The following is a 15,471-nucleotide window of genomic DNA, read 5'->3' as shown; positions in this document are numbered from 1 at the left end:
AACTTATACGACAAGTGTAAAACTTGAGGCTGGAGACGTGATTGTGCTGCCGGTCCGAGCTATGATGACAGAAGCTGCCCGCATTCAGCCAGCTTCAGAGAGATACTTGCAAGCTCCATAGCTGGTAATCACCAGCTCCTTGCCTAGGAAATAAGCACTAAACTGTAAAGTTGTGGATTTGGAGAGGATTATTAATAAGAGGTAAATTGCATATTGTTTCTACAAGCACTCTACAATGTTGTCCATTTAATAACATGAGACAACCCCTTCAAGATATTGATGATCTAGCCTTCCAACAGGTCATCAATATATTCGATAGGAGAACCGACACATGGCGCCCCCACTGATCAGCCGTATTCAGCTCCAGCAGTGCCGGATCTAAACACAACAGCCCAGATTCATCAAAGCAGTTAAGGCAGAAATCTGGGGTAAAATGCTAGGAAAAGTTGTAATTTTTTTTGCATTAAAATTGACAACGTTCTGCGTACACTGAAATTAAGCAACCAATCAGTGGTGGGGGCCGGGTTACACAGAGCAGAAGGACTAAAGCTGGAGTCACACATAGCGACTCACCAGCAATCCCAACAACGATATCAACGTGTCAGGATCGCTGGTGAGTCGCTACATGATCGCTGGTGAGCTGTCAAACAGACAGCTTCACCAGCGTTCAGCACCAGCGACGCCGAGCACGCGGAGTCACTGTGTTCGTTAGTTACCAGCACGCTGATGCAGGGAGCTGGTAACTAACGTACACATCGGGTATACAAGGGACGTGCGTCCCTTGGATACCCGATGTGTACGTTAGTTACCAGCTGATCGCTGGTCTCCCGCCTGTCACACGCATCGATGCGTGCTAGCCAGCAGGAGACCAGCGACAAAAGAAATGTCCAGCGGTTTCCTACAGCGATCAGCGATACCGGCAGGGGGGCCGGTCGCTGATCGCTGTCACACACAGCGATCTCGCTGGTGAGATCGCTGTTGTGTCACAAAACTTGTGACTCAGCGGCGATCTCGCTAGCGAGATCGCTATGTGTGACGGGGCCCTAACTGGCACTAGACAACTAGTCCTCTAGTGATAATCTCCTGCTGCTAAAACACTGATTTTATGGAAACTGAAACAAGCAGTCAAGTAACATCACTGGAATCAGGGTCTCTGACCCTACAATATGTTGCTCTCAGCTACATAACAAAAACCTGCTGACAGATTCCTTTAAAGAGAACCTGTCAAGTTGGAACTGTCAAAAGTAGAGAAAGCAGATACATGACAGCACGAACGAGCTGACCATAGAGGCACGGCCAGACAGAACATCCACAACGTGGCCAGAAAACGCGGTTGCAAAGAGTCGTTTCCCTTTAAACTGATGTGTTTACATATTTAAAAAAAAAAAAAAAAAACTTTTTTTTTTTTTTACGAGGCTTGCAGCAATGAACGTGAATGCAGAACAGTTCTTCTAACTGCAAAACTGAGTGAAAGATGGTCACGGGGCACGGTTTTTATATATTTTCCCCCTCTCACACACAGAAAATGCGTGCACCTCACAGTATAAACTAAAGGATCTGACCGTGTCACGTTCATTGACTTTCTCCAGTTATACAGCAATGTTTGACACCCATGGAGCAGAATAATCGCATGACTCCGACCTCTGGCATCACAGGAAGGGCGCGTATCCCAATAATAAACAGTGGACACACACATCAGATGGACGGACGCTGGTGCTTCAGCAAACACTACAAAAACGAGGCCATCCACATTACAGCTGCTATAATGGAAGGGTGAAGGATCATTCAGGCATCTTCCCGCTTCTTCCAGATGACCATATATTACTTGTCACATTCCCCCAGGAAACGACTGTATTGTTTTAATCATCCATTTATTGCACCATTAGGAATGTGCGAGACCACCTTTAGAAATTAAAGCAGTTGTGGTGCCAAATTCATGAACCAAGTGCGGCAGTTCAAATTTAAGTGCAAAAGGTCAAACACAAGACAAAAAATACATTTAAAATAGTAAAGTGACCTCAAGAAATTGTCATGCTCACACTGCCCGGTGTGCCACAATCTGCGGCTCTGCAGCCAGCGCAGACCTGACACTACGAAATAAGCAGCGAGTGCACATATCAAAAGCAAAGCGCTGCCCCCTCATCTGCTCCTGCCCCTGACCTCCACATCTGCTCCTGCGTCCCCCCCACATCTGCTCCTGCGTCCCCCCCACATCTGCTCCTGCGTCCCCCCCACATCTGCTCCTGCGTCCCCCCCACATCTGCTCCTGCCCCTGACCTCCACATCTGCTCCTGCGTCCCCCCTACATCTGCTCCTGCCCCTGACCTCCACATCTGCTCCTGCGTCCCCCCCACATCTGCTCCTGCGTCCCCCCCACATCTGCTCCTGCGTCCCCCCTACATCTGCTCCTGCCCCTGACCTCCACATCTGCTCCTGCCCCTGACCTCCACATCTGCTCCTGCCCCTGACCTCCACATCTGCTCCTGCGTCCCCCCCACATCTTCTCCTGCGTCCCCCCCACATCTGCTCCTGCCCTCCACATCTGCTCCTGCGTCCCCCCCACATCTGCTCCTGCCCCTGACCTCCACATCTGCTCCTGCATCCCCCCCACATATGCTGCGTCCCCCCCACATCTTCTCCTGCGTCCCCCCCACATCTGCTCCTGCCCTCCACATCTGCTCCTGCGTCCCCCCCACATCTGCTCCTGCCCCTGACCTCCACATCTGCTCCTGCCCCTGACCTCCACATCTGCTCCTGCGTCCCCCCCACATCTTCTCCTGCGTCCCCCCCACATCTGCTCCTGCCCTCCACATCTGCTCCTGCGTCCCCCCCACATCTGCTCCTGCCCCTGACCTCCACATCTGCTCCTGCATCCCCCCCACATATGCTGCGTCCCCCCCACATCTGCTCCTACGACCCCCCGAAATCTACTACTGCCCCTGACCTCCACATCTGCTCCTACGACCCCCCGAAATCTACTACTGCCCCTGACCTCCACATCTGCTCCTGCCCGACCTCCACATCTGCTCCTGCGTCCCCCCTCATCTGCTCCTGCACCCCCACATCTGCTCCTGCACCCCCACATCTGCTGCTTGCCCCAGGGGGACAACGTGTTCCTCTGTATATATGACTGCTATGACGTCACCACAGCTCAGTGTACAGTCGTCAGGACGCTGTATAGGAATGCGCACTATAACAGCGGACATTGCCATGAAGCCTCACGAGGAGCGGGCTCCATCCCTCACACGAGGCAGTGCCCGGAGATGACGCAGCTCTCACCAGCTTGGTCGCTCTGTACGGGCCCGGGCCTATGATGCGGTGCTCCATGTCCCCAGTGCGGCCCGGCCGCGTCTCCCCGGTGCTGCTGTGTCTCCAGGAGACGAGAGCAGAGCAGCAGTTTGAATCTTGTACCTGTAGGACTTAGTCCGCTTATTGGCTGTGGTGCCACCACGTGACGTGTCTGGGGAGGGATGCGGCAGTGCCAGTCATACTTGCACGGGGGAGGAGGCTGTATGGGGGGGGGGGGGGGGGGGAGGCTGGGGGCGGCTTACACCTGTGGAGAATACAAAACCGTGCAGGGGGCTTGTGCCTGTGGGTGATGCAGAACTGGGGGGAAAGAGCTGTATGCAGGGGGCTTGTACCTGTCAGGAGCTGTGTGCATTGTGCAGGGGGTTTGTACCTGTTGGTAATACAGAATGGGGGGAAAGAGCTGTGTGCAGGGGGCTTGTACCTGTGGGTAATACAGAATGGGGGGCAGGGGCTGTGTGCAGGGGGCTTGTACCTGTGGGTAATACAGAATGGGGGGCAGGGGCTGTGTGCAGGGGGCTTGTACCTGTGGGTAATACAGAATGGGGGGCAGGGGCTGTGTGCAGGGGGCTTGTACCTGTGGGTAATACAGAATGGGGGGCAGGGGCTGTGTGCAGGGGGCTTGTACCTGTGGGTGATACAGAATGGGGGGCAGGGGCTGTGTGCAGGGGCCTTGTACCTGTGGGTAATACAGAATGGGGGGCAGGGGCTGTGTGCAGGGGGCTTGTACCTGTGGGTGATACAGAATGGGGGGCAGGGGCTGTGTGCAGGGGGCTTGTACCTGTGGGTGATACAGAATGGGGGGCAGGGGCTGTGTGCAGGGGGCTTGTACCTGTGGGTGATACAGAATGGGGGGCAGGGGCTGTGTGCAGGGGGCTTGTACCTGTAGGTAATACAGAATGGGGGGCAGGGGCTGTGTGCAGGGGGCTTGTACCTGTGGGTGATACAGAATGGGGGGCAGGGGCTGTGTGCAGGGGGCTTGTACCTGTGGGTGATACAGAATGGGGGGCAGGGGCTGTGTGCAGGGGCCTTGTACCTGTGGGTAATACAGAATGGGGGGCAGGGGCTGTGTGCAGGGGGCTTGTACCTGTGGGTGATACAGAATGGGGGGCAGGGGCTGTGTGCAGGGGGCTTGTACCTGTAGGTAATACAGAATGGGGGGCAGGGGCTGTGTGCAGGGGGCTTGTACCTGTGGGTGATACAGAATGGGGGGCAGGGGCTGTGTGCAGGGGGCTTGTACCTGTGGGTGATACAGAATGGGGGGCAGGGGCTGTGTGCAGGGGGCTTGTACCTGTGGGTAATACAGAATGGGGGGCAGGGGCTGTGTGCAGGGGGCTTGTACCTGTGGGTAATACAGAATGGGGGGCAGGGGCTGTGTGCAGGGGGCTTGTACCTGTGGGTGATACAGAATGGGGGGCAGGGGCTGTGTGCAGGGGGCTTGTACCTGTGGGTGATACAGAATGGGGGGCAGGGGCTGTGTGCAGGGGGCTTGTACCTGTGGGTGATACAGAATGGGGGGCAGGGGCTGTGTGCAGGGGGCTTGTACCTGTAGGTAATACAGAATGGGGGGCAGGGGCTGTGTGCAGGGGGCTTGTACCTGTGGGTGATACAGAATGGGGGGCAGGGGCTGTGTGCAGGGGGCTTGTACCTGTGGGTAATACAGAATGGGGGGCAGGGGCTGTGTGCAGGGGGCTTGTACCTGTAGGTAATACAGAATGGGGGGCAGGGGCTGTGTGCAGGGGGCTTGTACCTGTGGGTGATACAGAATGAGGGGCAGGGGCTGTGTGCAGGGGGCTTGTACCTGTGGGTGATACAGAATGGGGGGCAGGGGCTGTGTGCAGGGGGCTTGTACCTGTAGGTAATACAGAATGGGGGGCAGGGGCTGTGTGCAGGGGGCTTGTACCTGTGGGTAATACAGAATGGGGGGCAGGGGCTGTGTGCAGGGGGCTTGTACCTGTGGGTAATACAGAATGGGGGGCAGGGGCTGTGTGCAGGGGGCTTGTACCTGTGGGTAATACAGAATGGGGGGCAGGGGCTGTGTGCAGGGGGCTTGTACCTGTGGGTAATACAGAATGGGGGGCAGGGGCTGTGTGCAGGGGGCTTGTACCTGTGGGTGATACAGAATGGGGGGCAGGGGCTGTGTGCAGGGGCCTTGTACCTGTGGGTAATACAGAATGGGGGGCAGGGGCTGTGTGCAGGGGGCTTGTACCTGTGGGTGATACAGAATGGGGGGCAGGGGCTGTGTGCAGGGGGCTTGTACCTGTGGGTGATACAGAATGGGGGGCAGGGGCTGTGTGCAGGGGGCTTGTACCTGTGGGTGATACAGAATGGGGGGCAGGGGCTGTGTGCAGGGGGCTTGTACCTGTAGGTAATACAGAATGGGGGGCAGGGGCTGTGTGCAGGGGGCTTGTACCTGTGGGTGATACAGAATGGGGGCAGGGGCTGTGTGCAGGGGGCTTGTACCTGTGGGTGATACAGAATGGGGGGCAGGGGCTGTGTGCAGGGGGCTTGTACCTGTGGGTGATACAGAATGGGGGGCAGGGGCTGTGTGCAGGGGGCTTGTACCTGTAGGTAATACAGAATGGGGGGCAGGGGCTGTGTGCAGGGGGCTTGTACCTGTGGGTGATACAGAATGGGGGGCAGGGGCTGTGTGCAGGGGGCTTGTACCTGTGGGTAATACAGAATGGGGGGCAGGGGCTGTGTGCAGGGGGCTTGTACCTGTAGGTAATACAGAATGGGGGGCAGGGGCTGTGTGCAGGGGGCTTGTACCTGTGGGTGATACAGAATGGGGGGCAGGGGCTGTGTGCAGGGGGCTTGTACCTGTGGGTGATACAGAATGGGGGGCAGGGGCTGTGTGCAGGGGGCTTGTACCTGTGGGTAATACAGAATGGGGGGCAGGGGCTGTGTGCAGGGGGCTTGTACCTGTGGGTGATACAGAATGGGGGGCAGGGGCTGTGTGCAGGGGGCTTGTACCTGTAGGTAATACAGAATGGGGGGCAGGGGCTGTGTGCAGGGGGCTTGTACCTGTGGGTGATACAGAATGGGGGGCAGGGGCTGTGTGCAGGGGGCTTGTACCTGTGGGTGATACAGAATGGGGGGCAGGGGCTGTGTGCAGGGGGCTTGTACCTGTGGGTAATACAGAATGGGGGGCAGGGGCTGTGTGCAGGGGGCTTGTACCTGTGGGTAATACAGAATGGGGGGCAGGGGCTGTGTGCAGGGGGCTTGTACCTGTGGGTGATACAGAATGGGGGGCAGGGGCTGTGTGCAGGGGGCTTGTACCTGTGGGTGATACAGAATGGGGGGCAGGGGCTGTGTGCAGGGGGCTTGTACCTGTGGGTGATACAGAATGGGGGGCAGGGGCTGTGTGCAGGGGGCTTGTACCTGTAGGTAATACAGAATGGGGGGCAGGGGCTGTGTGCAGGGGGCTTGTACCTGTGGGTGATACAGAATGGGGGGCAGGGGCTGTGTGCAGGGGGCTTGTACCTGTGGGTAATACAGAATGGGGGGCAGGGGCTGTGTGCAGGGGGCTTGTACCTGTAGGTAATACAGAATGGGGGGCAGGGGCTGTGTGCAGGGGGCTTGTACCTGTGGGTGATACAGAATGGGGGGCAGGGGCTGTGTGCAGGGGGCTTGTACCTGTGGGTAATACAGAATGGGGGGCAGGGGCTGTGTGCAGGGGGCTTGTACCTGTAGGTAATACAGAATGGGGGGCAGGGGCTGTGTGCAGGGGGCTTGTACCTGTGGGTGATACAGAATGAGGGGCAGGGGCTGTGTGCAGGGGGCTTGTACCTGTGGGTGATACAGAATGGGGGGCAGGGGCTGTGTGCAGGGGGCTTGTACCTGTAGGTAATACAGAATGGGGGGCAGGGGCTGTGTGCAGGGGGCTTGTACCTGTGGGTAATACAGAATGGGGGGCAGGGGCTGTGTGCAGGGGGCTTGTACCTGTGGGTAATACAGAATGGGGGGCAGGGGCTGTGTGCAGGGGGCTTGTACCTGTGGGTGATACAGAATGGGGGGCAGGGGCTGTGTGCAGGGGGCTTGTACCTGTGGGTGATACAGAATGGGGGGCAGGGGCTGTGTGCAGGGGGCTTGTACCTGTGGGTAATACAGAATGGGGGGCAGGGGCTGTGTGCAGGGGGCTTGTACCTGTAGGTAATACAGAATGGGGGGCAGGGGCTGTGTGCAGGGGGCTTGTACCTGTGGGTAATACAGAATGGGGGGCAGGGGCTGTGTGCAGGGGGCTTGTACCTGTGGGTAATACAGAATGGGGGGGAGGGGCTGTGTGCAGGGGGCTTGTACCTGTGGGTGATACAGAATGGGGGGCAGGGGCTGTGTGCAGGGGGCTTGTACCTGTGGGTAATACAGAATGGGGGGCAGGGGCTGTGTGCAGTGGGCTTGTACCTGTGGGTAATACAGAATGGGGGGCAGGGGCTGTGTGCAGGGGGCTTGTACCTGTGGGTGATACAGAATGGGGGGCAGGGGCTGTGTGCAGGGGGCTTGTACCTGTGGGTAATACAGAATGGGGGGCAGGGGCTGTGTGCAGGGGGCTTGTACCTGTGGGTAATACAGAATGGGGGGCAGGGGCTGTGTGCACGGGGCTTGTACCTGTGGGTAATACAGAATGGGGGGCAGGGGCTGTGTGCAGGGGGCTTGTACCTGTGGGTAATACAGAATGGGGGGCAGGGGCTGTGTGCAGGGAGCTTGTACCTGTGGGTAATACAGAATGGGGGGCAGGGGCTGTGTGCAGGGGGCTTGTACCTGTAGGTAATACAGAATGGGGGGCAGGGGCTGTGTGCAGGGGGCTTGTACCTGTGGGTAATACAGAATGGGGGGCAGGGGCTGTGTGCAGGGGGCTTGTACCTGTAGGTAATACAGAATGGGGGGCAGGGGCTGTGTGCAGGGGGCTTGTACCTGTGGGTAATACAGAATGGGGGGCAGGGGCTGTATGCAGGGGGCTTGTACCTGTGGGTAATACAGAATGGGGGGCAGGGGCTGTGTACAGGGGGCTTGTACCTGTAGGTAATACAGAATGGGGGGCAGGGGCTGTGTGCAGGGGGCTTGTACCTGTGGGTAATACAGAATGGGGGGCAGGGGCTGTGTGCAGGGGGCTTGTACCTGTGGGTAATACAGAATGGGGGGCAGGGGCTGTGTGCAGGGGGCTTGTACCTGTGGGTAATACAGAATGGGGGGCAGGGGCTGTGTGCAGGGGGCTTGTACCTGTGGGTGATACAGAAAGGGGGGCAGGGGCTGTATGCAGGGGGCTTGTAAATGTGGGTGATGGAGCCCGGGACTGTGTTCGGGGCTTATACCTGATGCAGAACTAGAAAGGTGTAGGGGATACAATTTTTGTTGAGAGTTCTTGTTAAAAGAGGATGTGTCACTTGCCATAACTACGGTGGGGAAAAAAAGTATTTAGTCAGTCAGCAATAGTGCAAGTTCCACCACTTAAAAAGATGAGAGGCGTCTGTAATTTACATCATAGGTAGACCTCAACTATGGAAGACAAACTGAGAAAAAAAAATCCAGAAAATCACATTGTCTGTTTTTTTTTCATTTTATTTGCATATTATGGTGGAAAATAAGTATTTGGTCAGAAACAAGCAATCAAGATTTCTGGCTCTCACAGACCTGTAACTTCTTCTTTAAGAGTCTCCTCTTTCCTCCACTCATTACCTGTAGTAATGGCACCTGTTTAAACTTGTTAGCAGTATAAAAAGACACCTGTGCACACCCTCAAACAGTCTGACTCCAAACTCCACTATGGTGAAGACCAAAGAGCTGTCAAAGGACACCAGAAACAAAATTGTAGCCCTGCACCAGGCTGGGAAGACTGAATCTGCAATAGCCAACCAGCTTGGAGTGAAGAAATCAACTGTGGGAGCAATAATTAGAAAATGGAAGACATACAAGACCACTGATAATCTCCCTCGATCTGGTGCTCCACGCAAAAGCCCACCCCGTGGGGTCAGAATGATCACAAGAACGGTGAGCAAAAATCCCAGAACCACGCGGGGGGACCTAGTGAATGAACTGCAGAGAGCTGGGACCAATGTAACAAGGCCTACCATAAGTAACACACTACGCCACCATGGACTCAGATCCTGCAGTGCCAGACGTGTCCCACTGCTTAAGCCTGTACATGTCCGGGCCCGTCTGAAGTTTGCTAGAGAGCATTTGGATGATCCAGAGGAGTTTTGGGAGAATGTCCTATGGTCTGATGAAACCAAACTGGAACTGTTTGGTAGAAACACAACTTGTCGTGTTTGGAGGAAAAAGAATACTGAGTTGCATCCATCAAACACCATACCTACTGTAAAGCATGGTGGTGGAAACATCATGCTTTGGGGCTGTTTCACTGCAAAGGGGCCAGGACGACTGATCCGGGTACATGAAAGAATGAATGGGGCCATGTATCGTGAGATTTTGAGTGCAAACCTCCTTCCATCAGCAAGGGCATTGAAGATGAAACGTGGCTGGGTCTTTCAACATGACAATGATCCAAAGCACACCGCCAGGGCAACGAAGGAGTGGCTTCGTAAGAAGCATTTCAAGGTCCTGGAGTGGCCTAGCCAGTCTCCAGATCTCAACCCTATAGAAAACCTTTGGAGGGAGTTGAAAGTCCGTGTTGCCAAGCGAAAAGCCAAAAACATCACTGCTCTACAGGAGATCTGCATGGAGGAATGGGCCAACATACCAACAACAGTGTGTGGCAACCTTGTGAAGACTTACAGAAAACGTTTGACCTCTGTCATTGCCAACAAAGGATATATCACAAAGTATTGAGATGAAATTTTGTTTCTGACCAAATACTTATTTTCCACCATAATATGCAAATAAAATGAAAAAAAACCAGACAATGTGATTTTCTGGATTTTTTTTTCTCAGTTTGTCTCCCATAGTTGAGGTCTACCTATGATGTAAATTACAGACGCCTCTCATCTTTTTAAGTGGTGGAACTTGCACTATTGCTGACTGACTAAATACTTTTTTTCCCCACTGTATGTAAATATTTTACCTGGTCTAAATGATTTTGTTCCCCTGAAGTTGTTTTGGTAAAAAAAAATCACATGGCATTTATGGCAAATGACAGGTTCACTTTAATTCTTGCATTTTGTATACTCTTTAATGCTACTGCACTTTGGTTAGGCCAGGTTCACATAACGTTAATGCAGGCCGTTCAACGCATAGCTTTGACGGACTGTGTTAACGCTATTCCCTAACGCTATTGCGTTATGCAATCCCGCTAGCAGTGACGGACCCTCGGACACTGCAGCCCGCGTCCAAGGGTCAGTCACAGAAGGACGGCACATCGCTATCACATGCCGATTATGACATACGTTAGCAATGCGCTCATCTATAGCAGTGTATGGGTGTGTTAAACGCACCCCCTTAATGCAATATGAACCCAGCCTTATTGTGGCCAAATTTTTGTGCAACTTGCAATGTCATAAATTATTTCATATGTGCCCCAACACGTCCAGTTATCCACCACATTTGGATCCTTCAGATGGAATCTGAAAACCCACCTCTTCACAAAAGCTTACAACCTGTAATGACCACGGGGCCACCTCAATACCATCAGAGCTACTGCAACCCCTGACATACTGTCTCCTTCCCCACCATCCTGTAGAATGTAAGCCCTCAAGGGCAGGGTCCTCTCCCCTCTGTATCAGTCTGTGATTGTTAGTTTACTGTAAGTGATATCTGTAATTTGTATGTAACCCCTTCTCATGGACAGCATCATGGAATCAATGGTGCTATAGAAATAATAATATGTATTGGTCTTTAGCTCTGCTTTGTCACTACATCACATTCTGGGATCACATCAGAGGAGAGAGAAATTACCGTAAATAGGAAATCAGACTTTTTTTTTTTGCAATCACCATTATTCCGTTAATGGCGGTCTCAACACTGAGGTCGGTAAAAACCGACCTGAATCATGTTCTCTGGGGTCTCAGCTACCCCTAGTAGCCGAAACCTTGGAGAAATTTCGACACTGGGGGGTGCTATACACTTATTTCGCAGTGCTGTTAAAACGCCGCGCTGAGGCATAAGTACCCTTAATTGCCACCATTAAAAAGCGTATCTGAAGTCAATAAGGGGTTAGCTTAGGCTGCATTTTTATAGTAGGTTGGAGAATGGCTTTCTGGACGCTAAGGTGGCCATAGACATGAGTCTTGTCCTGCCAACACATATCTCTTCCGACTCCCCCATATACTAGAATGATCAGTATGACTGAATGTTTATGTGTAGTCAATAATGAAAGCCACTGCTAGACAATAGAGATGAGCAGATTGATTTGTGACTCTTCAGTCCAGGCCAGTGGTACCTAGCAGCTAGACAGAAGGCCCAAAAATCTCTTCGCTTCCGGTGTCCTAAGTGCAGCATTTGATTATTCAGGGCTGGTGCTACATCATCTGTACAGGTCATGGCTAATCAATAGCTGCGCCAGGGATGCCAAGGGAAATTCGCAGGACTTCCATCTAGCTGCCAGGTACCGCTGACCTAGACACGCTCATCTCTACTAGACACTTCTAGTCTTATCTCCCAATATGCAGTGGAACGAACATTTAAACATGATACAGAAGAGTCTGTTGTCTCAATAAAGTAGACATCAAATGGTCAGTTGATCGTGTATCAGTTGGTGGGAGTGTAGGAGGAAGGGCCCCCGCCTCATGTCCGGGCCGGAACTAAGGGGACCGTCACCAAGGTTCCTAGGGGGTCTGTTTCCAGGGGACAGAATTAGAGGACGGATGGCAGAGATGTCCAGGTTGGGGGAGGAGCTAATATAAAAGGGGCGGAGGACGCTAGCCGGGGGAGTCAGATCGGCAGAGGAGGAGCAGGAGACCTCAAGGGCGCCAGGGAGCGAGAGCCTCCAGCAGCCACCAGAGAGGAAGACGGAGGCAGGAGAGATGGGAGGGAGACTCGCTGTGGACCATAGGGAGACGGCACCGAGCCGACCGACAAAAGATCACCGCTTCACTCCAGCTCGCGGCCGCTGCCGCCCGTGGCCATTGCAGCTTCACTCCAGCCCGTGGCTGCGGCCTGTCCGCTGCCGCCCACGGCCGTTGCCGCTTCCAGCTCGCACCTGCGGCCTGCCCATTGCCGCCCGCAGCCGCCACCGCCCCGCTTCAGTCCGCAGCTTGGACCTGCCCCTCGCCATCCGCGGGACTCCTAGCATAGCCCTAGGCTGCGCTAGCGGCCTACCAGCCGCCACTCAGCATCACTGCGGCCCGTCCCTGCCCGGGGGCTGCGGCCTCCATTCTTCCGCTAACAGGCGGTATCCCGCTGCCTCCACGGGGAGCTATCCTGCCAAAGGACTCTCCTAGGGTCTGTTGTGCCCCCTCATCACCTGGGCGTAGGAACGCCCGAAGCCTTCGCCAGATCCTCGGCGACTGGGCCCAGCAGCTGCGACGCCAAAGCACCATCGTGCAGCACGCAGTGGGGCGTGAGGACGGCTAAGTGACACATAGTAACTAAGGACCTGTAGTTGGCCATGCCGCAGCCCTATAGTGACCGGCCTTTGCCGGGTTAGTCGTGTTCGCATTATTCCTGTTTCTTTGTGTTTGGTCCCTGTGAGGACAATTGTTGTTATCTTGTTTGGTTGCTCAGGATAGCCCTATTAGCATCTATATATAAAAGCCACCACCAAAAGTTACATCCATCTCGTGCCTCATCACTGCATCCTGCGTACCTGTTATACCTACAGGAGTAACCAACTTTAAAAGATTTTCGAGTGACAACATATTGATGATCTATCTATAGTCCGACACCCAGCACGGCCACCATGTAGCCGTTATCAGCTCTGGTCGTGTCACGGACATGGTTTGTGGAACCACTGTGCCTTGGACCGCGGAGAGCCTGGAGGGGCGTGACTAAGGAAGCACCAGACTCTGCAGCAGGTTGTGTTCGTATCAGAGTGCAGCAGGCGGAGTTCGTATCAGAGTTCAGCAGGCAGGATCTGCACCAGAGTGCGGCAGGCAGCATCTGCACCAGAATGCAGCAGGCAGGATCTGCACCAGAGTGTGGCAGGCAGGCAGGATCTGCACCAGAATGCAGCAGGCAGGATCTGCACCAGAATGCAGCAGGCAGACAGGCTCTGCACCAGAGTGCAGCAAGGACTGGTATGCAACCTTACACAACTTAGACTGCAGAACAGGAAGGTTGCTCAGGCACCTCCCCAGTGAGGAGGAAGCAATATATACATAATTGGCTGGGGAGGAAATAGCAATTGCACACACTGGACCTTTAAGAGGGCGGGAGTACGCGCGCGTGCTCTAAGGACATGGCTGGTGGCCCAGCTGGAAGCTCTGCTGGAAGCATGCAGAGCATGGGGAAGGGAAGAACCGACCGCAGTGCGGGTGAGTGAAGTGACACGCCGGAGACCCTGTCTGTCAGATCAGGGATCCAGTGTGGTGCTAACAGGTGGCAGCCAGACTTACACAGAGCTATTCTGCAGTATCCATCAGTGGCAGGTACACATTGAGTGGAGGTAGACCGGGGTGTTACCATGACAGGGCCCATGCAGGAGGGGTGCCCACCGACCCCAACACCTACTTCAGTTTGATGTGTGTCCGACGACACACATTTTGCTGAAGGGTATTGCAGCACAGAGACGCGTCAGCTTCCTGTGCTGCAATACACGCCACTGGCCAATCATAGGCTGGCACCTGACATTGGCATGCCAGGCATTGGCATTGAATGGCAGTGATGTCATGCCTCACTATAGCAGGCATGCCAAAGCCAGCTGCTGGCCTTTTATCTGGCAACAAAGACACCATACATTGTAGGATTGGAAGAATGCGAGAAGAAGAGAAAGAGGGGAAAAAAGAGGGAGAGTGCTATCTAAGCGTAGTGGATGAGTCAATTCAGTTTGGTGAGAAAAATACAACTTCAAACTTGCTCACCTTGTGTGGTTGTGCAAAGAGGCACAACACTGGGAAAAGTTTGCAAACAAGGGTGATCCTTCCACCGGTGTGCTGCCCGTCTGTAATAGCAATACCATTCCCTTTAAACAAAATACCTTTTTATTAAATGGTTTAAAATTCATTCTGGAACACAATTTATTCATGTTCCAGAACACACTGTATTTACTGCAGTTCGGGACCGCAATGGGGACTCGGGCAGCCCCAAGTTTTGCAAACTAGTTTATGGGGAGGTTTGAGTCCCTATCGCCAATTGGATCCTATAAATACAGTAATAATATCAAATATTATCGACGTTTTAGAGATGATCTGTTCCTCATCTGGTGTGGTACGGAACAGGAGGCGTCCCTCTTTGTTGAAGAGCTCAACAGCAACAATTGGGGGCTCTCATTCACTGTAAATATTTCCAAGGAAAGTATCATTTTCCTGGATTTAGAACTATACCATGAGGATAATCAAATCAAAAGCCGAACTCATTTTAAACCAGTTGACACTAATGGCTATTTGGATTTTTTAATTCACACTACTGTAAATGGAAGACAAATATTCCAATCAGTCAATTCCGTCGTATTAGACGCAACTGTACGTCAAATACAGATTACGTACAACAATCACAGGTTTTACTTTCTAGGTTTAAAGAAAAAAGGTATCCAAAACCATTAGTACATGCAGCATATCAGCGCAATCTCACTCTCACACAGGATGATTGCTTGAAAAAACATTCCTCAAAACATGATGCTATGGATAGCACAGCAAAGTGGAAATATAGCTTAATTACCACCTACAATAGAAGCCACCAATCCATCCGCTGCATTCTTGAAAAATATTGGTACTTACTGAGGAAAGACCCAATACTCAAAGATCTTATCCCAAAAAGACCTAATATTGTCTTAAAAATCATATAGCACCTATTTACACCCCCGCAAAAAACCAATACCAATAAATGTGCCATCTGCCCAAAAAATGAGAAAAAAGGAATTTTTAAATGTGGAAAAAAACGTTGTGACTGTTGTAAAATTATAGATCATGGTAAGAAAAATGTAAATATAAAAAACAGCAATACCACATACAATTTTACCCAAGAATTAACCTGTGGTTCTGATTTATTTGTGTATGTGTTGACCTGTGTGTGTGGACTTTTATATGTCGGCCGCACTTCACAGTCACTACGAAATCGTATGAATGGTCATAGACATAATGTGAAAATAGGGTTTTTAAAACAAAGTTTATCTAAGCACAT

General features: G+C 52.9%; 1 protein-coding gene across 3 annotated transcripts in view; it reads right to left on the bottom strand.

Annotated features, from left to right (window-relative positions):
• DEPDC1B (DEP domain containing 1B) overlaps positions 1–3,429 on the bottom strand; it is an 82,530-nt gene extending 79,101 nt beyond the window's left edge. For 2 of the 3 annotated variants that reach the window (XM_073584282.1, XM_073584284.1), the window contains exon 1: positions 3,280–3,412. In XM_073584282.1, coding sequence (XP_073440383.1) covers positions 3,280–3,327 — 48 coding nt within the window. In that variant the 5' untranslated portion in view covers positions 3,328–3,412. Of the gene's footprint in view, positions 1–3,279 lie in introns of all 3 variants that reach the window. The other variant, XM_073584283.1, reaches the window with a different exon arrangement.
• Positions 3,430–15,471: the final 12,042 nt, after the last annotated feature.

Source organism: Dendrobates tinctorius, unplaced genomic scaffold (assembly GCF_039654945.1).
Source record: "Dendrobates tinctorius isolate UK_male_01 unplaced genomic scaffold, ASM3965494v1 ptg000083l, whole genome shotgun sequence".
Taxonomy (NCBI): domain Eukaryota; kingdom Metazoa; phylum Chordata; class Amphibia; order Anura; family Dendrobatidae; genus Dendrobates; species Dendrobates tinctorius.
Note: the sequence above shows the minus strand (reverse complement) of the source record. Positions and strands in the feature narration are given on the sequence as shown.